Raw genomic sequence first — 27,640 nt, 5'->3', positions numbered from 1 at the left:
AGGAGAAATAGCTGTCTGACAGCCATCTAATGGGTATGGCCAGCCTAGATGGTCTAAGGATTACCATAGAAGAGGAGCCTTTGTGCGGGTGCAGGGCATACACTGGACACAAATATAAAAGCCCTAGAGCTCTCCCTGACTGCTCAGCCCATGCAAAGATCTTAATGATAGAAAATTGCATGCCCTCGTACCTAGACTGAGTGACACCTGAAAACCCTACAATAGTGAGGGGACACGACCATCGGCTCCCTGCACTTAATACGGAGGGAGTCAGGGTCACCTAGAATCAAGCCAACAGGAAAACACAAATAAAGGAAAAGACTTAACTGAGGAACCAGCAGTTGCAGCATCTAGCAGTGATCACAATCCAGGAAGTTGTATAAACCGCAATGTGATGCAGTATGGGAGGGGATATAAAGGGATGCAATCAGTGCAACTAGATGACAGCTGAGAGAGGGAAACGAGATGACAAAACGAAACCAAAACAAAAGAACCTCAAGCAAGAGGTACTGAAGAACGTCTGTCAGAGCTTCTCAGAGATCTGGTGGGGACACCTGCCTTTAAAGGGGTATTCTCACCCTCTAGAATGGGTATTTCCCTGCTGGCCGCCACATCCTGGCTCCATTTGGTGGTGAGGTATACAGATGTTTTTCTCACTGTACTACACCGTTCCTGTTACTCCCATTGAAATAAATGGGAAACGGCACAGGGAGCTACGTCTGCATCTCACAATGTTACTCGGCCGCCTCTTGCAGCAGCCAGCATGGTGGGGCGAGGCCGGACAGGATCGGGGGACCCCCCCCCCCCCCTTCTATAGATAGATAGATAGATGCAGGTCCCAGCGGTGGCATATGCCATCAATGTTTGAGATGAGAATACCCCTAAAACTGTGATACGATGATGATTGGGATGGAGCGCAGGGTTTCGGTTGCCATGGAGTCCTTCCTATGGCTCGTTTGAGTTCGATGCAAGAAGAAAGGAAAGGCTGTGACTTTAGTCTTGGCATCGGTACTAAATATAAAATGTAGCATTACAAAGGGGCATTTGGATGCTGGAGTTCTCTTAAATCCTAACCTTCTGCCGGCTGACGTTGGCTAATCCAGAAACAGATGCTGCCGCAGCTATTTGTTGATTTAGTTTCCATGGAAACCTGATACATTCGTCTACAGTAGGAAGCTCCCCGCACATTGGCTGATGCGATAGGAAGCGAGTCTTGAGGTAGGTATTGATGACTGCACTGATAATTGGTCATACCTTTTAACATTCAGCTTCCTCATGCATCTGTCCATGGACTGCGGGATAAGGGGCCACGAAAATCTGATGCTGTCTGAAATCGGGAGGTAGGTTAGGTCGCCCTGTTCAGCAGAAAAAGGGCCCGATGACCTAGACGTCAGCACTGCTTATCTGACTCTGTAGTGAATGAAACAGATTGGACTCCCGAGCCTCCCTGCAGCCTCTGTCAGCGTGAGAACGCCTCTCTTGAATGAGCAACATCAAAGGATGCGAGCAACAGTAAGTGGAAGTGTTATGGGTTTCTCTTTTTTTTTCTTTCTGTTATGTCCCTATTTTCTTCAGATGCTTTGTCGCCAGACTACAAGGCTGATCGGATGTATTAGCTAATGTGCAACACAAAGGAACACGAAGGGGAAGGCTTTCTGGGTGATCCTGAGACGCCGTTGTCTTCAGAGCATGTGTTTGCGTTTTCCGAGTGATTCCTGGGTGGGATTCATTTAGCCATTGTGTCTGTGTGCAGCCCTGCAGTGCGTTCAGTAGGGGGTCTGACAGACGGCAAAGTGATATGTCGTAATGAATCACCGGGCTGCCGGCTGTCAGACCGGGCACAGGAGCCAGCCTTTGTGGTTAAGGAAGGGTTAAGGGGTCATCTCTGCCCTGAAAAAAACAATTTAAGTTCTGCACATTTTCATGTAGATTTTGTTTCGAGAGTTCTAAAAAAAAAAACTTGTTTATTCTGGGTTGTTATTTTGCTTTATTACGTGGCCCAGTATTGTGGTGTATGGATTTCGCACTTATAATAATGGCTTCCCAGTCTGAGAAATGGTGGACCATGAGGCGTCCCTTGTTTTTTTATGTATTGATGATGATTATTTTATAGTTTTTGGGGGATTAGCACCACCCCGTTTGCTCATTGCCTACAGTCTGTTGTTTCCAGCCATTTCGGATTGTCTGCAGTTTACTTCATTGACAGGAAGGTCTGACAAAAATTCTTGCCCACCATGAGCACCACTTAAAGAGGATGTCCAGGATTTGAAGAACGTTGCCTAAGAACAGGAAATGGTATAAAATTTAAAATTCATTACTCCTCGACGCTTTCATGGTCCATGCCAGTGACGTTGCATACGTCATTCACACCTAGCGGCCTTGGCGGTCATGGGTCATACATACAGACATCAGTGGTTGTGGCTGCAGCATTTGTGTGAATGCAGGCCCAACAGGGTGATTAATGGGTAAGCAGTGGATTTATTTTTTTGTATTTTATACCATTTCTTGGTCTTAGGCAACTTTCTTAAAATCCCAGACAACCCCTTTAATCCCTTATGTCTCCATTTACTGATGATACTGCCTGTTTTTTCTTTGCTTTTATAGGCTTTGTACTTAATTTGCTTCTCCTTGAAAGCATTAAAGTTTTGGGTGTTCCAAAGCCACAGGTTGTAAAATAGTATTTGCAGATGAGTCTATGGGTTCTGTCCTACACCGGCCTGCTGCTTCTTGCATAATCCTTCGACATTATCCTCCTAGCCAGGGATCCATTCTTATGACGTCTTCCCTCACCGTCATTAAGGCAGTGGTGACCGTCCCATCCGTTGGCACGTCTCCACAATGACAGACGCGCTGAAAGGGGGGGTGGGATTTTCCCAGGCTACGGGTGTACGTGTTGCTTATGCTTCTTTTCAATGAAATGCCCTGTATAGATGGCGATTCCTACTTTTACATTTGTCAGACCTCGCTGGGTATAATGCAGCGTTTAGTCATTGTTTGCCTTATCTCCTTTCATTGTGGTGAGGGGGCAGCGGGGGATCGTCTTCCCTGGGAGTGGAGACAACACAAGATGCCTGATTTGTGCCTTGTTCAAACATTTCCTCTCGTGAATGGATATTTAATCCACAGGAAAAATGATCGTTTTACATGAGGAATTTACAAAGTGGCAGAAACCTTGCTTTGATTTAACATTCATTTCTTCTTTTACCTTGCGGAGCATTCCCCCCCCCCCCCCCATTCCCCTCCCCCCATTCCCCCTAAACTGCAGTCGACATCCATACGTTGACTTGCATGAAGTCTTAATATTCTGTTCAGTCATTCATGTTTTCCCTGACCTATGATAGATTGTAATAGCGGGCAGCCATTAATGGCAGCGATTACTCTGCTTTTACCAGGCCTCTAATGGCAATATTAATTTATGTTTTTGGAGAGTTAAACATCTCTCCCCTTCCCCTTCACCCTTTCTCTCTCCCTGCTCTGCCTGTGTAAATGTCACACTATTCCTTATGTAAGAATCAGGAAGATCGGAAGGATCAGTAATAAAACTGCCTTTGGTTAGTTCATTTAAAGAAAATGTGTCACAGAATATTTTTTTCTACCAGTCAGAGGCAATCTGTCACCCTGATTTTGGACGTTAATCTATATTAATACATGAGCAGGACTCCAGATTACTACTTTTTATTTAGCTACTGCCTCCCATTCTCTCGCTATCAGCACTCAGAGCTGCATTGAAATACATTGTCAGGACTGCTGTGCATGCACACAAGTCCTCTCCATTGTATTAGAACAGCGCAGCAGTCCTGACTGTGTATATCAGTGCAGCTTTGAGTGCTGACAGCGTGGGAACTGGGGGCAGTTGAAAAAATAAAAAATAGTGGCCTCCTTATCGATCGACAATACTGCTCATGTATTACTATAGATAATAGTCCAAAATCAGGGTGACAGATTCCCTTTAAAATCAGATATTCCATATCCATATTCCATTTTTTTATACTATTTCCTGAACACAATTATAAGACGGGCATCTTGTCTGAGCTGTTCTTAACAGCATTTAGAGAATTGCTTTATAGCAGCTACATGGGCCTTAGAGACAGTGGACGGGGGGGGGGGGGCCTAATTGACTAGTATAGGAAAGTGCAGAGGTCAGGAGGAAGTCGATAAGCATTGACGGTCACCTATTGTGAATGGTGGATCAGGTGTTATCATTACACAGAGGTGATATCTGTCATTATAATCCTGTATTAAGCAGATAACTGCAGTAAAATGATATGTACAGACCAAGAAGTTGTGCCTATTATTAGGCTTAGTGGCCAGTGCGAAAACGGCAGGATTTTATGGGTTTTCTTTAAATATAGATATTCACATGGAAAATAAAAAATATGTTGAACATAAAAATAAGATTTACACAATAGGTCATTTTCTCATGACACATTCCCTTTAAGAAAGCCACAGTAGAGGCAGTCAAAGGCTAGAGCTTCACACTGATTTGTAGTCGTGCATCATAAGATCACAAGTTGCACTACTACATTGCACCTAACCATTAGTCAATTCGGTAGCATTTTGTGACCCATAATCTACGGAGACCTACTGCAAAATAAACCTGTTGAATTTCTGTGGAATTGAAAACCTCATCATTAGGCACAACTGGCGGTGTGACATTTGCTGTCTTAAAGGGGTTGTGCCACTAAGAGGGTCCATTCACACATCCGCAATTTCGTTCCGCATTTTGCGAAACGGAATTGCAGACCCATTTATTTCTATGGGGCAGCACGATGTGCTGCCGGGATCCGGAATTGCGGATCCGCACACCGGGTCCGCAATTCCATTCCTGAAAAAAATAGAACATGTCCTATTCTTGTCCGCAATTGCGAACAAGAATAGGCATTTTCTATTAAGTGCCGGCGATGTGCGGTCTGCAAACGCACATTGCCGATGTCCATGTTTTGCGGATCCACTGGTGCGTGGATGCGCAAAACACACACAGACGTGTGAATGGACCATAATATAAATATGTCCCATCCAACCTATATCAATGTCATATTACTCTGTCCAAATACCACCATTTATTAAAAATGCCTTTTTCAAAAGTTATTAGCCAACCATTGCACCCGGTAGCAAATCGGTTTCGATTTTCAGCTGCTGTATGTTACGTTCTGCATTGGAGCCTTATCATGTGGCACATAGGAAGCCTCATTGGTTAGAACAAGGGGTGTGGTTAGTGTCCCATGCTCTGCTGATGTCAGGACACATCTCACTGCCCTAAGGCATGATGGGGCAGCAGTCACATGACAAAACCAGGAAGTAGGATTCAAGCATGGGAGATAAGAGAAAACTGCAAAAGAGGTAAAGTAAAAAAAAACTATCCAAGAAGGAATTGGAGCTAGAGTAATTAATGAAAATAAACTTTAGAGTGCTAAGTAAGAGATTATCACATGGGAATTATTCATGACCTGTCCCTGGATCCCAAGAGCGAGGAGGGATCTGAATGTAGCAGTATTGCTCCACTTTTTCTATGGAGTACTGTCTTCGTCAGGAAATTGCCGTCTGTACCTAGATGAACTGACACCAGCCTTCAAACTGCCTCGGAATGTGCTCATTGTCAAAAAGTAGTCAGTGTAAAATCCAATTCCAAAAGCACGAGATCTTGGCACTCTTGAAAGTCTATATATTAAAAGCATAGTCAACAATGAGGCAAGATCTTCCTCAGCAGAAGCCGATTTGCACATTAAAGACTTTGTCAAAACTTCACAAAGCGTTAGTGACAGACCTGAAAGTGCTGCTTTCTTAAAGGGACACTGACAGGCCCTATAAGCATATTCAGATATTCATATGCTGTCATAGGTCTTATAATGTGTATGCCAATCATATAGGTGTACCCCTGTCTGCATTTCAAACACTGTAAAATCAACTTTATATTCATATGTGAATCACTTGCCTTTGTGCCCAAGGGGCGGTCTTTCTCCTGCATTTGTGCTCAGCCGCGCCCCCAACTGCCGTTTCCTAGCGCCGCCCAGCTCATTATTATTCACTGCGCTGGGCGGCTTTTCCAGTCCCCGATGCTGCGAGATCCCGCGCATGCCGAATAGAAACGTATGGGCATCGGCCTCACTTGGAGCTTCTGCGCGTGCGCCGGATACCTTACCCGGAACCCTCACTCGCCGGAATCGTAGTAGCGCCTGCGTCCCATAACCTTCAATGTGGAGGCTTCAGCGGCTCCTGCGCAGTGAATAATAATGAGCTGGGCGGCACTAGGAAACAGCAGTTGGGGGCTTGGCTTGGCACAAATGCAGGAGAAAGACCGTCCCTTGGGCACAAAGGCGAGTAATTCACATATGAATATAAAGTTGATTTTACAGTGTTTGAAATGCAGACAGGAGGTACACTTATGATTGGCATACACATTAGAAGACCTATGACAGCATATGAATATCTAAATATGTTTATAGGGCCTGTCAGTGTCCCTTTAAGTTGGATTTTGAAGAAAATATTGGGAGAACGCAAAAATAAATTTATTATAGACATTAAGTGGCTAATATTACCGCAGTCTATAGGAATCTCATGCAGCTAACCCATGCAACCCAATAAATCATTGTTCCCCAACCTGTTGCTCTCCAGCTGTTGAAAAACTACAAGTCCCATCATACCCTGACAGCTGCAGGAATCATGGGAGTTGAGGAGTACACAGGTTGGGGAACCCTCCTATAAATGTAGGGGTCTGTGTTGTAGAAGGTGGGGGCAAATAGTCCCATTAGTGGTGTTGGGGGCCCGTAGTGCCATGACCCCCGCCCTTGCACACAGACATTTTGGGGGTTATTTACTAATAGAAATACGTCTATATTAGGTGTATTTCTGGTGCAGATTGCAGTGCAAAGGTTCTTTGCGCCACAATCTGAGACTTTTGTCCGCTCACACCTGGTCTAAAACAGTGGGCGTGGCGTGGGCAGGGAAAGTGGACAGTGGTCTTAATAAATGACCCCATTTGTCTCATCCACTTCTCTAAAAACATCAGCACGGTTTCTCACTCCTCCTTTCGGAAAGGGCTCAGACCTTGCAGAGCAGATGCTTGTAATGACGACGTACAGGATTGTATTGTGCACAGCTCAAGGTTGAGCAATGACTCATTATTCTCCATATACAGCAAGGCTGCAGTTCTCAGTGGACAGATAGTTTTACTAAAACCAATCTATTATAATAAAACTATTACTGGGCCCGTTTCAGAAACCTGATATTCACAATTGGCGCATTATACATCCTTCGCCTTTAGAAATGTTCAGATCAGAAATTCTAAAATGTAAATGGATTCTCCAGTTTTTCTTAACCTTTTCTGAAATGTATCACTGCCCTGTGATCGCTCATTTCCCAGTATAATATTAATACCTATATGGTCCATATAGTTAGATTGTGATGCCAGTCACCTGACACCGTCCGCAGCCCTATGTTTCTTCCGGTAATGTTGCGTCCACTGGCTTGCTTCTGCGTCTTCATGCATTGCGATCTGAAGATATTGGCCATACAGTTATTAACATTATATAAGGAAATGAACCATCACAGGGTAGTGATATATATGATACAATAGGGGAGATTTATCAAACTGGTGTAAAGTACAACTGGCTTAGTTGCCCGTAGTAACCAATCCAATTCCACCTTTCATTTTCCAAAGAAGCTGTTAAAAATGAAAGGTGGAATCTGATTGGTTGCTATGGGCTGCTAAGCCAGTTCTACTTTACACCAGTTTGATAAATCTCCTCCTGTGTTAGGAAAAATTGGAAAACACCTTTTAAGGGGGTATCTGCTTTGTATAGTCCCTTTTTGTTACGGAGGTCCCTCTAAAATAAATTGATCGCAGGAAACCTTAACTGTGGTGGAATCCAGTATTCATCTCCACGCAGCGCTCCCGCAGGAGAAATGAAGCATTGCATGGCACCCATTGAAATCTCAAGAATAAGCAGGGACCTACTCTTTGCAGTCATTCTCTACTCCAGTGAATTGATGGTGTGCCAAAATGGGCAGTCTGCTCTATTGAAGGCGCTGTCCCAAATAAATGAAGGGTAATAAATATTGGATTATAGGGTGTGACCGCTGGAACACCCAACTATCCTGAGAACGAGTGGTCCTCGAGTCACCTCTCTGAAAGGAGCAGTAGCACGCATGTCGGTCCACTGCTTCATGCACTTCTTTGGGACTGATGGCGGTCTACGTTTGTCCAATTTCAGCAGATTCCCTAAATCATTTACTTAACCAGCAGAAGAGTACATGTGCTGTGCCGCAATGGAGGATATCCATTTCCACCTTCAGCAGAATACAGGCATTTCTTGTGATGCCTCTTCTCTGTGGATTAAGAGGGGTTGCTTTTTTCCAACATGGACACTTTTTTTTATGAGGGGGAGACTATTTTATTTTTTTCCATACCACACTCCAAGCCGGCTGATCTTCGCAGTACACCTTGGGGTCTGCATAACAAGCTAATGATGGACTGACATTACCTCGCTGGTGCTCCGTTACTGTGATGAATTGAGCATTGGTGCTAAATAGTGTCATTTTATCATTTTCAACGTTTATATTTTTGTGGTTAATCCCTCTGCTCCACATTTGTGTTATATTGTATTACAAGACCCCGTAAGCACAGGCTTGTTTTGTATACTATAGCCCAGATTTACTATTGTCTCAGTGCCAAGTATCTGTCTTAGAAGTGGCATAATTTGGAGCATCTAGGGTTTCTACTTTTTTTCCGCCCAAGGTGGCATAGCTTGACGAGAATTGGCTGGGTCCGAAGATGCTCCATTTTGTGCCAAAATTGTGACACTATTCTCCTGTAAAAGTCTGTTTCTAAGCCAACCTATGGTTGAGTGAGAGAAGTCTCTTACCAAGCACCACATTTCTCATCCAGCCTGAGCCCCTGTTATAAATCTGGTGCACGGCTAAGACAGCCGATTTAGGTTTATCTATACCAGGGGTGCTCAACCTGCGGCCCTCCAGCTGTTGCAAAACTACAACTCCCAGCATGCCTGAACATCCTACAGCAGGGCATGGTGGGAGTTGTAGTTTTACAACAGCTGGAGGGCCACAGGTTGAGCACGCCTAATCTATAGGATTAGTAAAGCTGGGCTGCACTTCATTTTGGACTTGAGATCACTGTTGTTTGTTTTCAATACTGGGGTATAAATTATTTTCTTCTTTTTCCGGACAAAATGGCCTGACTTAACTATACCAAAGCTCAATAAACTATAGAGGGGAACTGATGAAATATATGCAAATCCTATACACCCCCCCCCCCCTTCCTGATTTACATAAATTGCCAGACTTTTGTCCATAGAACCCTATTGAAGTAATTATGTGGTTTCTGGCCATTTTGGTATTTTTTGAGGCTGAAATCCTTCAAGTGGTAAATACATCTGGTGACGCAACTTACGTAATATGTCTTATCTGTTTGGTGGCAGAAGTCTTGCTTGTCCTATCTGCAGCCAAGCCTTCACGTGCCATACAGTTACACCTGGGAAAGCTTTAGGCCCATGATGAAAGCTGCCCTCTACGCTGGCTCCACATCATTTCTGTATAAGGTTCATAGGTCTTGGTGCAGAAGTTCTTCTCAAATTTCTGTCGACCAGATGCATTGCTGACAGTGTTCCCTCTAAATACCAGAGGCGTAAATGGAAAAGGCTGGGCCCCATAGCACCCTTCTGAATGGGGCCCCTTTTGCTTTCAATCAGCTTTAGATTGATAAGGGCAGTGATTGGTGCAGGGTCACATGACGCGTACCATATTCTGGCATGTCACCCATGGTATATTTTTCTGTATGCAGATACAGCACCTGCATGCATTGTGCCACTTGTGGATTCACATACAATAGTAATTGCTGTAATGCATGCGTACTCCTCCCCCCCCCCCCCATCCATCTACAGCTAAATATTTGATATATGCAGTACATAAAGTAGCGGCTAAGCAGTGCTACAATACAGATTGATACAGGGATGGAGATTGGACTATAGGTGGGCACACTGGACAGCAAAATTCCCCTGGACCCCAACATTCCCCCTCGGACTACAGCTACATATAGCCGCTGCTCACAGGCTGTCACTGCTCGTGGATGAAGTATATGGCGCCATTCACTGAAAGCCAGGGGTGCACCCAGGCCACGCCAGGTTGGGGCAAGTAGGGGTGAGCGGAAGGGCCATGAACGCTTCCAGTGCATATTCGACTGAATCGCTGTTCTCAGAACAACAATGGACACAAGAAAACTAGGCTGCGTCCAACTATAAATTCCCTTGATGGGGCACTTCAGAGGAAGGAGTGGTAAAATGTCTGTACGCTTTTTCTAAACGTTCGTATTTTTCTCAGTTGCCGAGAATTTCTGTGCGATCTCTTGTAATTCACGCCTCCTGTTGTGTGCAAGCAAATGAATCCTGATATAAGAATAATTGCACTGCGCTAATCATACATATTTCCCGTCCTCCTGTCACAACTCGCAGCGCTGTACCTTTACCATATAATTAGACATTTCACATTCCTTTCATGCATTGTGCTGCTAATAAGTTTTGATGGCAACCTGTGGCTGTTATTGAGGATGAAAGCCCCGAGAAGACAGGCACTTATTGAAAAGCCATGTGTTTTCTGCTTTGGTCAATGTGGGCCTTTAGAGCTTGGGCGTATGACTAATAGGACTAAATTACTGTACTTGCACTAATCTGCACAACTTCATGTCCCGGGATAAAGTGCCCACAGCGGTGTGTGGGAGCTCACTGTGCTGCCATGTCTCTAGTTCTATACAGATGCTATAGAGTCCATATATATGCAACAGAAAAAATATGGCTTCTTCCCCTTTAGGGCTGAATAGGACATGTTGTTGTTTTTTGCAGGGACGGACATACTTTAATGGGGTTGCAAAAGATGTGGATAGCACACCTTTTGCGGCCCCATTGAAGTGAATGGGTCCCTATTCGATCCGCAAAAGATGCGGACCAGATGAGGTCCAAAACTACAGTTGTGTGCATGAGCCCTTATGCTGTATTGTGGAGACATTGATTCTAGGGGACAATATGTGCAACATACCGAACCCACTGAAGCATCATTCACCAAAACACCGGCCAGCATAGACTTCTGTTATGACGGAACGCAATACAGAAGGGCTCTTATAGGCTTTCATGATGCATGCCGTCATAGAATTCCATTATGGTCCGTGGATGCGGAATCCATAACGGCATTCTTAGCTAACACGAACCTTGTAGACGGATCCGTCTCACAAATGCATTGCGATACCGGATCCGTCTCTCCAGTTCTCATCTGGTAAAACTGATACGGTATTTATCATTTCTAAAGGTCTGCGCATGTGCAGACCATAAAACCGGATCCGTTTTTCCGGCACACTTGGGGCCGGATCCGGCACTAATGCATTTCAATTGAAAATAATGCCGGATCCAGCCTTTCGGCAAGTGTTCCTGAATTTTGGACTGAGAAAATAACGCAGCATGCTGCGGTATTTACTCCGTCCAAAAACCGTACAGTGACTGAACTGAAGACATCCTGATGCATACTGAACGGATTGCTCTCCAGTTTTATCCTAATGCATTCGAAATGATCAGTTTTTTTCTGCTATTGAGCCCCTAGGACTGAACTCAATACCGGAAAAGTTTAACGCAAGTGTGAAAGTACTCTAAGCCAGGAATGTTAGAGTATGTTTACACAGTGGATTTTGACAGCGCTGTCAAAATCCACCTTGTGTTCCATGGTGTAAACCGCCACGGCCTCTGCTCTGGTTGTTAACTTTGGATGGCGTGGACCCGCTCGTGGCTTAGGTCCACTGAATGGAGCTAAATTACGAGTGGACAACCACTGCTGCTGAAAAGCATTCTAATACCGGACATGTCCTTTCTTGGTGCGGATTTAAACCGCTGTGTACCATCGAAATGGCTTCATGTATGTCCAAGTGAACCGTCACTCATCTAGGCTTGCCCTACTTTATAGATTTAGGCGTGATGGTTTTACATCTAAAGTCCGGTAGCTACTTATCTACTTGTGAGTCTAGAAGTGGTCCAGTCATAGAGGCACTAATTTGCTCAATGGGCCTCATTTATCATAGCGGTAAGACTGTCATTGTTGCTCTCAGGCATAGACTTCTCTATAGGAAAGTGTGAAAAAGAGAGCAAGTAATGTTGCATTTACACAGGGGCGGTGAGCAGACATCTGTCAGGAAGAAAGTGTTCCTTCCAGACAATTGCCTGCTTGGCAAACAAGGTATGAGATGCATTTACATGCAGAGATCCCCCTTATTTTACGGGGACGAGTGATATCTACGGTCATCTCTCCTCCTCTTACAGCGGCATTGTTTTTGGGCAGCTTACACTAGGGTTTCAGTTTTTCACCCAGTTCAATTTGATACCGGGATTGGCATTTTTTCAATTCTAAGACGCACTATTGAGCCACCAATGATACAGCTGAGTGGCCCGATGGGGCAGGGGTCAAAAACTCACTGCAGTCCTCGCGGTGCTGGATGCTCATAGGTTACAGGACCTTTTTATGATGTCATCACCAAGTGACCAAGTAAGGGTACTTTCACACTAGCATTTTTCTTTTCCGGCATAGAGTTCCGTCACAGGGGCTCTATACCGGAAAAGAACTGATAAGGCATATCCCAATGTATTCTGAATGGAGAGCAATCCATTCAGGATGTTTTCGGTTCAGTGATTTTGACTGATCAGGCAAAACAGAAAACCGCAGCATGCTACGGTTTTATCTCCGGCGAAAAAAAACTGAAGACTTGCCTGAATGCCGGATCCGGCATTTTTTCCCATAGGAATGTATTAGTGTCGGATCCGGCATTTAAAATGCCGGATCCGTCCCTCCAGTCTGCGCATGTGCAAACCGGTAAAAATGTGAATAAAGATACAAGACGGATCCGTCCTTGCAATGCATTTGTGAGACGGACCTGCATCCGGATGCGTCTCACAAATGCCTTCAGTCACATCCAGATCGGCGGTTCCGGATCACACTGCCGCAAGTGTGAAAATAGCCTAACATCCACTTGTTTCTGGACACATGGTAATGATATCATCACAGGTCCTTTATCCTTCTTCATCCAGGAGGATCTTGTTGCAGGAGAAGTTTCCTTCTGTATTCCTGCATTAAGCTGCATTCACGGAGCTTCAGTTATGTGATCAGTGATTTCCATCAGTTATTGTGAGCCAAAACCAGGTGCGGGTCAAAAACACAGAACAGGTGCAGATCAAATCCTTACACCTGATCTCTGTGGAGACTTTACTACTGGTTTTGGCTCACAATAACTGATCGAAATAACTGAAGTGTGAACGCAGCCTTAGGCCTCATGCACACGACCGTTGTGTGCATCCGTGGCCGTTGTGCCGTTTTCCGTTTTTTTTCACGGACCCATTGACTTTCAATGGGTCCGTGGAAAAATCGGAAAATGCACCGTTTGGCAGCCGCATCCGTGAGCCGTGTTTCCTGGCCGTGAAAAAAATATGACCTGTCCTATTTTTTTCACGGCCAACGGTTCACGGACCCATTCAAGTCAATGGGTCCGTGAAAGAACACGGATGCACACAAGATTGGCATCCGTGTCCGTGATCCGTGGCCGTAGGTTAGTTTCATACAGACGGATCCGCAGATCCGTCTGCATAAAAGCTTTTTCAGAGCTGAGTTTTCACTTCGTGAAAACTCAGATCCGACAGTATATTCTAACACAGAGGCGTTCCCATGGTGATGGGACGCTTCTAGTTAGAATACACTACAAACTGTGTACAAGACTGCCCCCTGCTGCCTGGCAGCACCCGATCTCTTACAGGGGGATATGATAGTACAATTAACCCCATCATATCCCCCTGTAAGAGATCAGGGCTGCCAGGCAGCAGGGGGCAGACCCCCCCCTCCCCAGTTTGAATATCATTGTGCGGCCCCCCCCCTCCCCTGTTGTTAACTGTTGGTGGCACAGTGTGCGCACCCCCCTCCCTCCCTCCCTCTATTGTTTTAATACATTGGGGCCAGTGTGCGCGCGCCCCCCAACCCCCCCTCCCTCCCTCTATTGTTTTAATACATTGGGGCCAGTGTGCGCGCGCCCCCCCAACCCCCCCTCCCTCCCTCTATTGTTTTAATACATTGGGGCCAGTGTGCGCACCCCCCCCAACCCCCCCCCCCCCCCCCTCCCTCCCTCTATTGTAATCATCATCGGTGGCAGCGGAGTAGAAGATTTTCATACTTACCTGGCTGCTGGCTGCTGCGATGTCTGCGTCCGGCCGGGAGCTCCTCCTACTGGTAAGTGACAGGTCTGTGCGGCGCATTGCTGTCACTTACCAGTAGGAGGAGCTCCCGGCCGGACGCAGACATCGCAGCAGCCAGCAGCCAGGTAAGTATGAAAATCTTCTACTCCGCTGCCACCGATGATGATTACAATGGGGGGAGGGAGGGGGGTGGGGGGGTGCGCACACTGGCCCCAATGTATTAAAACAATAGAGGGAGGGAGGGGGGGTTGGGGGGGCGCGCGCACACTGGCCCCAATGTATTAAAACAATAGAGGGAGGGAGGGGGGTTGGGGGGGCGCGCGCACACTGGCCCCAATGTATTAAAACAAGAGAGGGAGGGAGGGGGGGTTGGGGGGCGCGCGCACACTGGCCCCAATGTATTAAAACAATAGAGGGAGGGGGGGTGCGCACACTGGCCACCAACGAGTTAACAACAGGGGAGGGGGGGCCCACTGGCCACCAATGAGTTAAAAACAGGGGGGGGGGGTCTGCCCCCTGCTGCCTGGCAGCACCTGCCAGGCAGCAGGGGGCAGTCATGTACACAGTTTTTTTGTATATTCTAACCTGAAGCGTCTCCATCACCATGGGAACGCCTCTGTGTTAGAATATACTGTCGGAAATGAGTTTCACGATGTAGCTCATATCCGACAGTATATTCTAACATAGAGGCGTTCCCATGGTGATGGGGACGCTACAAGTTAAAATATACCATCGGATTGGAGAAAACTCCAATCCGATGGTATAACAGAACTCCAGACTTTACATTGAAAGTCAATGGGGACGGATCCGTTTGAAATGGCACCATATTGTGTCAACATCAAACGGATCCGTCCCCATTGACTTGCATTGTAATTCAGGACGGATCCGTTTGGCTCCGCACGGCCAGGCGGACACCAAAATGACTTTTTTTTCATGTCCGTGGATCCTCCAAAAATCAAGGAAGACCCACGGACGGAAAAACGGTCACGGATCACGGACCAACGGAACCCCGTTTTGCGGACCGTGAAAAAAAACGTCCGTGTGCATGAGGCCTTAATGTGAGGCACACGGAGGTACTGAAATAATGAGACCCTGTGCCTCACATTCATGCAGGCATACCCCAGGTTACCCCATCATGTACCTCATATAATGCCAACTATTAATATGAGGCACATGAAGTTTCTAAAATAATAACACCATGTGCCTTACATTAAAGGGGTATTCCGGTTACATTGCATTCAGCCGACAGCTGTTTAATGTGTATGGGCAGCTTTAGGGGTAAGAACGGAAGGGACACTCCTGTTAATGGGGAAGGGGAGACAATGCTGTAACTATTTGGGGAGGGTATGACACTGCTGTGTTTACTGGACTTTTTGTGAATACCGGAAGAAAAATGTGGGTATGATACATAGCTGTGACCATTGGAAGAGTGAGGGGGACACTGACCACTGAACTGGGTATGAACTTCAACTAAAAGAAAACCTCAAAGGGGTCATCCAGTTTTAAGAGAGAGATTGATCTATTATTATTTTTTATGCACTTATATTACGCTACTATATTCTGCAGCACTTTACAGACATTAACATCAGGCTGTCCCCAATGGGGCTCACAATCTGTTCCCTATCAGTATGTCTTTGGCATTTGGGAGGAAACCCACACAAACACGGGGAGAACATACAAACTCCATGCAGATGTTGTCCTTGGTCGGATTCGAACCTAGGACTCCAGTGCTGCAAAGGCAACAGTGCTAACCACTGAGCCATTAAGGGTAGATAATTGCTTAGATGACATGTCCCATGCCACTGCTCTGGTGCCCCCATCTGGGCTGTGTTTTCCCAGTTGCAGTAGTGATGTCACGTCAAAAACACATGACAGCTGCAGCCAATCACTGGCCTCAACAATGCACTGAAAAGACCACTGATTGGCTGCAGTGCTCACATGTTGTCAACATGACATCACCACTTCAGCAAGGAATACAGAGCCCCACCGAGAGAACCAGAGCACCAACTTGGGACCTGTTAGGTAAGTAATCCTTTATTCTTTATTACAGGTCGATTCCTTGAGTTTCCTCTTGGAACCAGACAGCCCCTTTAACTAGCTTGTGTGCACCCTGCATCACTGCTGTATGCTATTCTACATTCAGGAACAGAAGTATTTGAACACCCTGCGATTTTGCAAGTTCTCCCACTTAGAAATCATGGAGGGGTCTGAAATTCACATTGTAGGTGCATTCCCACTCTGAGAGACAGAATTAAAAATAAATCACATTGTATGATTTTTAAAGAATTTACCGTATTTGTCTTGCACTGCTGAACATAAGTATTTGAACACCTGAGAAAATCGGTGTTCATTTTTGGTGCAGAAGCCTTTGTTTGCCATTAGAGGTCAAACGTTTCCTGTAGTTCTTGACCAGGTTTGCACACGTTGCAACAGGGATTTTGGCCCACTCCTCCACACAGATCTCCTCTAGATCTGTCAGGTTTCGGGGCTGTCGCTGAGCAACACAGAGTTTCAGCTCCCTCCAAAGATGTTCTATTGGATTTAGGTCTAAAGACTGGCTAGGCCACTCAGAACCTTGATATGCTTCTTACGGAGCCACTCCTTGGTTATCCTGGCTGCGAGCTTCAGGTCGTTGTCATGTTGGAAGACCCAGACACGACCCATCTTCAATGCTCTGACTGAATGAAGGAGGTTGTTGCTCAAAATCTCACAATAAATGGCCCCATTCATCCTTTCCTTAATACAGTACAGTCATCCTGTCCCCTTCACAGAAAAGCACCCCCAATGCATGATGTTACCAGCCCCATGCTTCACAGTAGGGATGGTGTTCTTGGGATGCAACTTATCCTTCTTTTTCCTCCAAACACGACGAGTGAAGTTTAGACCAAAAAGTTCTACTTTGGTCTCATCTGACCACATGACTTTCTCCCATGCTTTTTCTGGATCATCCAGATGGTCATTGGCAAACTTCAGACGGGCCTGGACATGTGATGACTTGAGCAGGGGAACCTTCCGTGCAATGCATGATTTGAAACCATGACGGCATAGTGTTCTAATGACAGTGACCTTTGAAACTGTGGTCCCAGCTCTTTTCATGTCATTGAACAGCTCCTCCCTTGTAGTTCTTGGCTGATTCCTCACCTTTCTTATCATCAGTGATACCCCACGAGGTGAGATCTTGCATGGAGCCCCAGTCCGAGGGAGACTGACAAGTGTCGTCTTTAGCCTCTTCCATTTTCTAACAATTGCTCCAACAGTTGATCTATTTTCACCAAGCTGCTTGGCAATTGCCCCTTAGCCCTTTCCAGCCTTGTGGAGGTCCACAATTTTGTCTCTGGTGTCTTTTGACAGCTCTTTGGTCTTGCCCATGGTAGAAGTTGGCGTCTGACTGGGGTGTACAGGGGTCTCTAAAGAGCTCAGACAGGTGCTACTAAGTTAGATTAATGAGTGGAGTAGAGGTGGACTTTTTTAATGCACAGTAACAGGTCTTTGAGAGCCAGAATTCTTGCTGTTTCTCAGGTGTTCAAATACTTATGTTCAGCAGTGCAAGACAAATAAATTCTTTTAAAAATCATACAATGTGATTTCCTGAATTTTTATTTTTAAATTCTGTCTCTCAGAGTGGGAATGTACCTACAATGTGAATTTCAGACCCCTCCATGATTTCTAAGTGGGAGAACTTGCAGGGTGTTCAAATACTTCTGTTCCTCACTGTATGTGCACTCAGGTTAGTATAGATTACAGTTTTAGCTGCAATTTTTCATAATGTACAATTGTCACTTCAGATATGCAGTCCTTTGAGAAGACTGTGTAATATTTTATCTCTGTGCTGTGCAACGTCTTTTACTATACTTTTTAGGTTGATATTATTTATTTTATTGATTTGTTGTCTCTCTTTCTCGCAGGTTATTTTGGTCCAGGTCAACCCAGGGGAAGCATTTACAATAAGAAGAGAAGATGGACAGTTTCAGTGCATTACAGGTCAGATGCACTTAACAATTTGTATTTACCTGGAAAACACTTTGTAAAATAACTACTGTATTTTTCGCCCTATAAGACACACCGACTGAGGACAATAGGAATTTTTTTTTTTTCATTAGACCTCAGATCAGACCACCAATCAGACCCCCAATGTTAATAAGACCCTCAATCAGACCTCAGATCAGCCCCCCAGCCTCATGTATGCAGCCTGCAGCCCCCAGCCTCATGTATGCAGCCCCCATCCTCAGATTAGATAAAATAAAAAATCCACTTACCCTTCCTGCTCCGGACCCTCCGCTCCTCCCCTTCTGCGCTCCTCCTGCTCTTCCTACCGCTGGCTGTGCTGTGAACTGAGGCGCACAGCGTCAGCCGAGGACCAGGAAGCGGTGAGTACTGAGCCTTCACCACTTCCACATATTAAAGAGTAACTAAACCTTTATAACAATTTTTTATATGATGTCCCTAATGCCCTAATAAAACTATGTCTAATGTACTTTATTAATCAATTTAGTATTTTTCTTAGTCTTTTACATCCCTAAAGCGCACAATTCAATGTGGCAGTTCTCTTAGCTTAGCGAAGCAGGAGCCTTCTCTGCTCAGCTAATCCTGGCATAGTACGTGGGTACAGAGAACTGAGTTTTAAGCACACAGTAAATGGTGCACTTTAGGAAATTAAAAGAATAAGAAAAAAACAAAATTGATTACATTAGAAATAGTTTTATTAGGATGAGCGAATCGACTTCAGATGAAACATCCGAAGTCGATTCACATAATACTTTGTTTAAATCGAGCGCTCCGTACAGTATTAGAATGTATTGGCTCCTATGAGCCGAAGTTATTACTTAGAGAAGTCTCACGAGACTTCACATAATAACTTTATAAATTAATTTCTACTGTAAAAAAACATTTCCCGAAGTCTGGTTCGATTTATGAAGTTATTAGGAACCGAACCTGCGTTCTGGAAATGTAGTTTTTTTTTTACAGTAGAAATTGATTTATGAAGTTATTATGCGAAGTCTCGCGATACTTCTCGAAGTAAGAACTTCGGCTCATAGGAACCAGTACATTCTAATACACTCGATTCAAACGAAGTATTATGCGAATCGACTTTGGATGTTTCATCTGAAGTCGATTCGCTCATCCTTAGACATTATATTAAAAATTGTTATAAAGGTTTAGTTACTCTTTGAGTTTTGGGGTCGAGTAGAGATTGCCGTCTTTAACACTTTACACATTTTCTTTTGGGCTTGCTGTTCCCTGATCTTGTCATACCCAATATAACCGCCTAAAATTAACTTGAAATAAAAATGAAAACAAGCAATTGAAAAAAAAATTATCATGAGGCTTTTATCCTGACTTCCATTGTAGCCCAGCCGTCTGCAGAAACCTTCCCTTGTTGCTCCATTGGTAGTGAAACCCGGACAGGCCCCCCAGTTTAGCGTCACCTCTATTTTTTTTTTCCTGACATATTTTTACCAAACTGTTTCAGGCAGCTCAAAAAAAACTTTTTTCCAGGACTTTAAGGGCATCTGTCAGCAGATTTGTACCTATGACACTGGCGGATCTGTTACATGTGCGCTTGGCAGCTGGAGGCATCTGTGTTGGTCCCATGTTCATATGTTCCCGCATTGCTCCTAGAGGCTCATTTGCATATATTAAAACATCATATATTAAAATATCAGCAATGCGGGCAGATATGAACCTGGGACCAACACAGATGCCTTCAGCTGCCAAGCGCATACAGTCATGGCCGTAAATGTTGGCACCCCTGGCATTTTTCAAGAAAATGAAGTATTTCTCACAGAAAAGTATTGCAGTAACACAAGTTTTTCTATTCCCTTTGTGTGTATTGGAACAAAACCAAAAAAGGAGGGAAAAAAGCAAATTGGACATAATGTCACACCAAGCTCCAAAAATGGGCTGGACAAAATTATTTGCACACTTAACTGAATATTTGGTTGCACCCCTTTGGAAAAAATTACTAAAAATCAGTTGCTTCCTATAACCATCAATAAGCTTCTGACACCTCTCACTGGAATTTTGGACCACTCTTCCTTAGCAAACTGCTCTAGGTCTATATTATCGGAATAGCGCCTTTTCCCAACAGCAATTTTAAGATCTCTCCACAGGTGTTCAATGGTATTTAGATCTGGACTCATTGCTGGCCACTTCAGAACTCTCCAGCGCTTTGTTGCCATCCATTTCTGTGTGTTTTTTTACGTATGTTTGGGGTCATTGTCCTGCTGGAAGACCCAAGATCTTGGACGCAAACCTAGCTTTCTGACACTAGGCTCTACAGTGCGACCCAAAATCCGTTGGTAATGCTCAGATTTCATGATGCTTTGCACACATTCAAGGCACTCAGTGCCAGAGGCAGCAAAACAACCCCAAAACATCAATGAACCTCACTGTAGGTACTGTGTTCTTTTCTTTGTAGGCCTCGTTCCGTTTTCGGTAAACAGTCGAATGATGTGCTTTACCAAAAAGCTCCTATCTAGGTCTCATCTGTCCACAAGACGTTTTCCCAGAAGGATTTTGGCTTACTCAAGTTCATTTTTGCAAAATGTAGTCTTGCTTTTTTATGTCTCTGTGTCAGTAGTGGGGTCCTCCTGGGTCTCTTGCCATAGCATTTCATTTCATTTAAATGTTGACGGATAGTTTGTGCTGACACTGATGCTCCCTTAGCCTGCAGGACAGCTTGAATATCTTTGGAACTTGTTTGGGGCAGCTTATCCACCATCCGGACTATCCTGCGTTGACACCTTTCATCAATTTTTCTCTTCAGTCTACGCCCAGGGAGATTAGCTACAGTGCCATGGGTTGCAAACTTCTTGATAACGCACTGTGGACAAAGGCAAATCTAGATCTCTGGAGATGGACTTATACAGGGAGTGCAGAATTATTAGGCAAGTTGTATTTTTGAGGATTAATTTTATTATTGAACAACAACCATGTTCTCAATGAACCCAAAAAACTCATTAATATCAAAGCTGAATATTTTTGGATGTAGTTTTTAGTTTGTTTTTAGTTTTAGCTATTTTAGGGGGATATCTGTGTGTGCAGGTGACTTTTACTGTGCATAATTATTAGGCAACTTAATAAAAAACTAATATAAACCCATTTCAATTATTTATTTTTACCAGTGAAACCAATATAACATCTCAACATTCACAAATATACATTTCTGACATTCAAAAACAAAACAAAAACAAATCAGTGACCAATATAGCCACCTTTCTTTGCAAGGACACTCAAAAGCCTGCCATCCATGGATTCTGTCAGTGTTTTGATCTGTTAACCATCAACATTGCGTGCAGTAGCAACCACAGCCTCCCAGACACTGTTCAGAGAGGTGTACTGTTTTCCCTCCTTGTAAATCTCACATTTGATGATGGACCACAGGTTCTCAATGGGGTTCAGATCAGGTGAACAAGGAGGCCATGTCATTAGATTTTCTTCTTTTATACCCTTTCTTGCCAGCCACGCTGTGGAGTACTTGGACGCGTGTGATGGAGCATTGTCCTGCATGAAAATCATGTTTTTCTTGAAGGATGCAGACTTCTTCCTGTACCACTGCTTGAAGAAGGTGTCTTCCAGAAACTGGCAGTAGGACTGGGAGTTGAGGTTGACTCCATCCTCAACCCGAAAAGGCCCCACAAGCTCATCTTTGATGATACCAGCCCAAACCAGTACTCCACCTCCACCTTGCTGGCATCTGAGTCGGACTGGAGCTCTCTGCCCTTTACCAATCCAGCCACGGGCCCATCCATCTGGCCCATCAAGACTCACTCTCATTTCATCAGTCCATAAAACCTTAGAAAAATCAGTCTTGAGATATTTCTTGGCCCAGCCTTGACGTTTCAGCTTGTGTGTCTTGTTCAGTGGTGGTCGTCTTTCAGCCTTTCTTACCTTGGCCATGTCTCTGAGTATTGCACACCTTGTGCTTTTGGGCACTCCAGTGATGTTGCAGCTCTGAAATATGGCCAAACTGGTGGCAAGTGGCATCTTGGCAGCTGCACGCTTGACTTTTCTCAGTTCATGGGCAGTTATTTTGCGCCTTGGTTTTTCCACACGCTTCTTACGACCCTGTTGACTATTTTGAATGAAACACTTGATTGTTTGATGATCACGCTTCAGAAGCTTTGCAATTTTAAGAGCGCTGCATCCCTCTGCAAGATATCTCACTATTTTTGCCTTTTCTGAGCCTGTCAAGTCCTTCTTTTGACCCATTTTGCCAAAGGAAAGGAAGTTGCCTAATAATTATGCACACCTGATATAGGGTGTTGATGTCATTAGACCACACCCCTTCTCATTACAGAGATGCACATCACCTAATATGCTTAATTGGTAGTAGGCTTTCGAGCCTATACAGCTTGGAGTAAGACAACATGCATAAAGAGGATGATGTGGTCAAAATACTAATTTGCCTAATAATTCTGCACTCCCTGTAACCTTAAGATTGTTGATATTTGTCCACAATTTTGGGTCTCAAGTCCTCTTTCTGTTGTCCATGCTTAGTGTGGCGCACACAGACACACAATGCAAAGACTACGTGGTTTTTGTTAAATACTGAGGAACTATCTTCAAGATAAACCATCAAATCCCAGCACCTCTTTCAAACAGCTGATCAGTAGGGGTCCCTGGAGTCAGACCACCCAGATCCCAAGTATAGGTCATCAATACCCCATGAATAATGTAAAAGATAATAATCCAATATCATATAGTACATGACAGTCTCTTTCTAAAAAAACGTAGTACCAGCCGTGTACCTCACATGGCTCAAGATATCCCCATGTATAGCTCCTATTTCTCCTTTCTCAGGGGGCGAGCCCTTTCTGCTGCAGCTTGTGGCAGTTGAAGGATGGAACTGAGCACGTGCTTCCATCTCAGTGAGCAGGACAGAGAAACTAGGAAAAGAGCAAACAGTAGGTGGCGCTATACAGATGGATTTCAGTAAATAACTCAGAGGCTATACTAAGTTTTTAGTTACATGCAATTACAAAAGTATTCCAATCCAGATGCTGGTTTGAAAACTGTGGAATATTTTTCATGAGACAACCCCTTTAAGATTTAAGATCTCCTTCAGCAAATCTATAGTCTTTACACTACAGTAGAAGCCAATAAATGTCTAAGATGTTGATGGATGAAGTCAAGGATTCTTTCTCAAAGCTACTGCTTTTTTCCTTGAACTATCATTCTGTTACATCTTTCCACATGTGCCCCTGTATATACACCTGAGTAATAAAGGAATGTCGCAGGCTGCAGACACGGTAATGTAAAGTAAAAACGTATAAAGTAAAACTGGTGGTTATGATTAATACCATCCAAAGAGATCTAAAATCCACAGATATAAAAAATAAAACGCTTGGTTACTTGCTTATGTTTTATTATGTTTTGCTACATTGGTTTTCTTACCTATTAAACTTCATCTTTAGTGAATGCCATTTTGTGTATTTTGGTAGTTATAGTCATTATTACTACTGATTCCCACTAGGGTAGGTCCTTTTACTCATTCCTGTTTACATAAAGCACACGTTGCAATCTCTCCTTCCATATATCAGTTAGCATTTCGGCATACTTCAGCTATTTAGTGAAGATTTATAGTAAGGCTGCTTTTTTTTATTTTTTATTTCCTGTACCAGTGGGGTATAGCGCTGCGCTGCGTGCTTCAATAAATAGTCTATATGGTAGCTGAAGGGGTTACGTTATGATAAATAGCTATCTGCAGGGAAGACATGGCTTCCAAGCCATTACATTAATCATTCTACAGAATGCTTTCTGTATGACGGCTGCAGGAGCGGGCCAGCTCAGATGTCGCTGTTTTTCATTGTGCTTCAATTGTTGTTTTTAATGAGGAGCTTATGCTTTTGCTTGTATGGTATGTACAGTATATATACGTGAGGACAGGGCTTCACGCATACTGTTCTGCACATTGCTATGTAATATGTGTGTTGCTTCACTTATCGTATTCCAGTAATGACAATGTACATATATATATATATATATATAAAATAAAGAAATTCCGCAGCACATCCACGTAGTAGAAAAATAAAAAGACTTTATTCACCCAGCGTACGACGTTTCAATCCTCTCAATGGGATTTTCCTCAAGCAGTGACATGGTAGGTTGTGCACTGTGCACAACCTACCATGTCACTGCTTGAGGAAAATCCCATTGAGAGGATTGAAACGTCGTACGCTGGGTGAATAAAGTCTTTTTATTTTTCTACTACGTGGATGTGCTGCGGAATTTCTTTATTTTATAATTTGGAGGTGGATCGCCGACTCAGCCGCTGGCACTCCCATTACAGAACACGGATAGTGGTGCTGCCCACATTGCTTTTTCTATATATATATATATATATATATATTGCAGTTGTTCATATAGCTCTGTCCTGTTCTACAGCGCTCACTTTGCTCACATTCGGGGATGTAACAAGCAACAGTGGGGCCCCATTACACAACTTGGATTGGGCCCCTTTTCATCATAACCACTTTCATCAGTAAGCTCAGAGCATGAAAAGCTTAAGATTGTTTTGGTTTTACTAATTCGGAGGGATAATGCACACGGTGACAACACAATACAGCAATAATCCACCCAGTGATGTTACAGCTCAGGGATAATGCACACAGTGATGTCACAGTACCCAGTGATATTACAGCCCATGGGTAATGAACACAGTTATTTCACAGTACAAGAATTACCTACTATCTACCTACCCAGGGATTTTACAGGAATAATGAACACAGTGATGTCATAGTACATGTATAATGAACATAGTGATGTCACAGTACAGGTATAATGAACATAGTGATGTCACAGTACAGAGATAATATACACAGTGATGTCACAGTACAGGGATAGTGAACACGGTGATGTCACAGTACAGGGATAATGTACACGGTGATGTCACAGTACATCGATAATGTACACAGTGATGTCACAGTACATCGATAATGTACACGGTGATGTCACAGTACATCGATGATGTACACGGTGATGTCACAGTACATCGATAATGTACACAGTGATGTCACAGTACATCGATAATGTACACGGTGATATGCCACAGTACATCGATAATGTACACGGTGATGTGCCACAGTACATCGATAATGTACACGGTGATGTGCCACAGTACAGGGATAATGTACATGGTGATATGCCACAGTACAGGGATAATGTACATGGTGATGTGCCACAGTACATCGATAATGTTCACGGTGATGTGCCACAGTACAGGGATAATGTTCACGGTGATGTGCCACAGTACATCGATAATGTACACGGTGATGTGCCACAGTACAGGGATAATGTACACGGTGATGTCACAGTACATTGATAATGTACACGGTGATGTCACAGTACATCGATAATGTACACGGTGATATGCCACAGTACATCGATAATGTACACGGTGATATGCCACAGTACATCGATAATGTACACGGTGATGTGCCACAGTACATCGATAATGTACACGGTGATGTGCCACAGTACAGGGATAATGTACACGGTGATGTGCCACAGTACAGGGATAATGTACACGGTGGTGATATGGAATAGGAATAATGCACACAGTCATGTCACTGTACTTGCATAATTGATCAAGTTGTCAAAGGGAGCTGCTGGATACCCTGCAGAGTACCTTGTGTAGCGAGGACAGTGTGTGGGCAGGCGTTATCTTTTTGGAATACCACGTCTCCTTAAAGGGATTCTGTCACCACGTTTGGGGCTATAGAGATACGGACATGCACGGCTAGATCGCCGCTAGCATGTCCGCAATATATGTGTCCTATAGGGCTGTGTGGTTTTAATTTCTTTAAAAAAAGGATTTAATAGATATGTAAATGAGTGTTGAATGTGTCCAAGGGGCTGTACGAACCTTACTTGTGCCCAGCCACGCCCGCCTGTGAAGGAGCCCAGCACCGCCTATGTCTCCTCCTTTCATCAACGATAGATAGCCGTAATCTCGCGATGCGCAGTTCTTTCCCTGAGGCTGATGCCAGCACAGGGAAGGAACACCATACCGGCACTGCGCATGCGCAAGCTCGCGCATCGCGAGATTACGGCTATCTATCGTTGATGAAAGGAGGAGACATAGGCGGTGCTGGGCTCCTTCACAGGCGGGCGTGGCTGGGCACAAGTAAGGTTCGTACAGCCCCTTGGACACATTCAACACTCATTTACATATCTATAAAATCCTTTTTTAAAGAAATTAAAAGCACACAGCCCTATAGGACACATATATTGCGGACATGCTAGCGGCGATCTATCTCTATAGCCCCAAACCTGGTGACAGAATCCCTTTAAGTCAAAAAAGGCAGGACTGGTTCAACAGTGTCCTGGATTGCAGGCTGCTTAGTGTTCCCTTCATGAATACCAGAAGGGAACAGCCATAAAAGCTAAAGGCGCCCTGAACCATGACGCCAGGTGTTTGTCGTGTGTCTCTCCACACAATGCATAGTGGCTAGGGGTGAGCGAATTGAGCTTCAGCTCCAAGATCCAAAGTTGATCTGTTCCCAAACTTTCTTTTAATGCTGTACAGAATACAGCAATACAGCATTAAAATGTGTGGAGGCCGGCGGTCTTCTCACTGTTTACCGCCGGCCCAATGACGTCACGACTAGTATAAACTAAGCTCCATTCAAGTAAACAGAGCTTAGCCGCGCCCACGCTAGTTGATACTAGTCGTCACGTCAGTGGGCCGGCGGCCCGGCGGTTAACATTGAGAAGGCCGCGGTGCTGCTGGAGCACCGCTGGCTTCTCAAACAGCTGATCGGCCGGGGTCCCGGGTGTCGGACCCCCGCTGATCAGAAGCTGATGATCTAGCCAGAGGATAGATCATCAGGTAAATGAAAGTGCAGAACCCCTTTAAGTGTGAAGTGGCAAGAGACTTCAGTCAATAACTTCAGGCTTCGATTCTTGGACTTCAAAAACATTTTAAAACAGGAATCCGAAGTACAGCATTAAAGCGAGGTTTGGGAATGAATTGACTTCAGATCTTGGATCCAAAGCTCGATTCGCTCACCCCTAATGATTGCAGTAGGTGCTCTCCAGCCTTACTGCAAGTTCTGAAGTGCCATCACTGGTACCAAGGCAGAACCTGCTTTCATCACTGAACGCTATTGTTTGCCATTGATGGCCAGAAACACACACAGGTCATTCAAAAAGTTCTATTCAGAATCACTTTTAGCTGCCATAGGGATCTGAAATTTTAGGGATTATACAGTATATCTTTATTATTATTGATTTATTATAAAGCGTGCTAATTCCTTGTAAACTTTAAATCTTCATCTCTTCCGCGATGTTTATAGGCGCTGTATGTGAATATGCTCTGAATTTCAGGTTGTGTCTTCACATGCCTTATTACGTATAATACCTTCAACTGCTATTTCTATGAGGATAATGAGTGATTAGTAGAACTGCAGAATTAA

The 27,640-nt window shown here is 44.3% G+C and overlaps 1 protein-coding gene across 3 annotated transcripts in view; it reads left to right on the top strand.

Moving 5' to 3' along the window:
- FNDC3A (fibronectin type III domain containing 3A) overlaps positions 1-27,640 on the top strand; it is a 251,256-nt gene that overhangs the window by 105,191 nt on the left and 118,425 nt on the right. For all 3 annotated transcript variants that reach the window (XM_044285431.1, XM_044285432.1, XM_044285434.1), the window contains exon 3: positions 18,128-18,203. In XM_044285431.1, the coding sequence (XP_044141366.1) occupies positions 18,128-18,203 (76 nt within the window). The remainder of the gene's footprint in view (positions 1-18,127; positions 18,204-27,640) is intronic.

The sequence above is a fragment of the Bufo gargarizans genome, chromosome 3 (assembly GCF_014858855.1).
Source record: "Bufo gargarizans isolate SCDJY-AF-19 chromosome 3, ASM1485885v1, whole genome shotgun sequence".
In the NCBI taxonomy this organism is placed as follows: Eukaryota; Metazoa; Chordata; class Amphibia; order Anura; family Bufonidae; genus Bufo; species Bufo gargarizans.
This window is presented reverse-complemented; position numbering and strand designations above follow the sequence as displayed.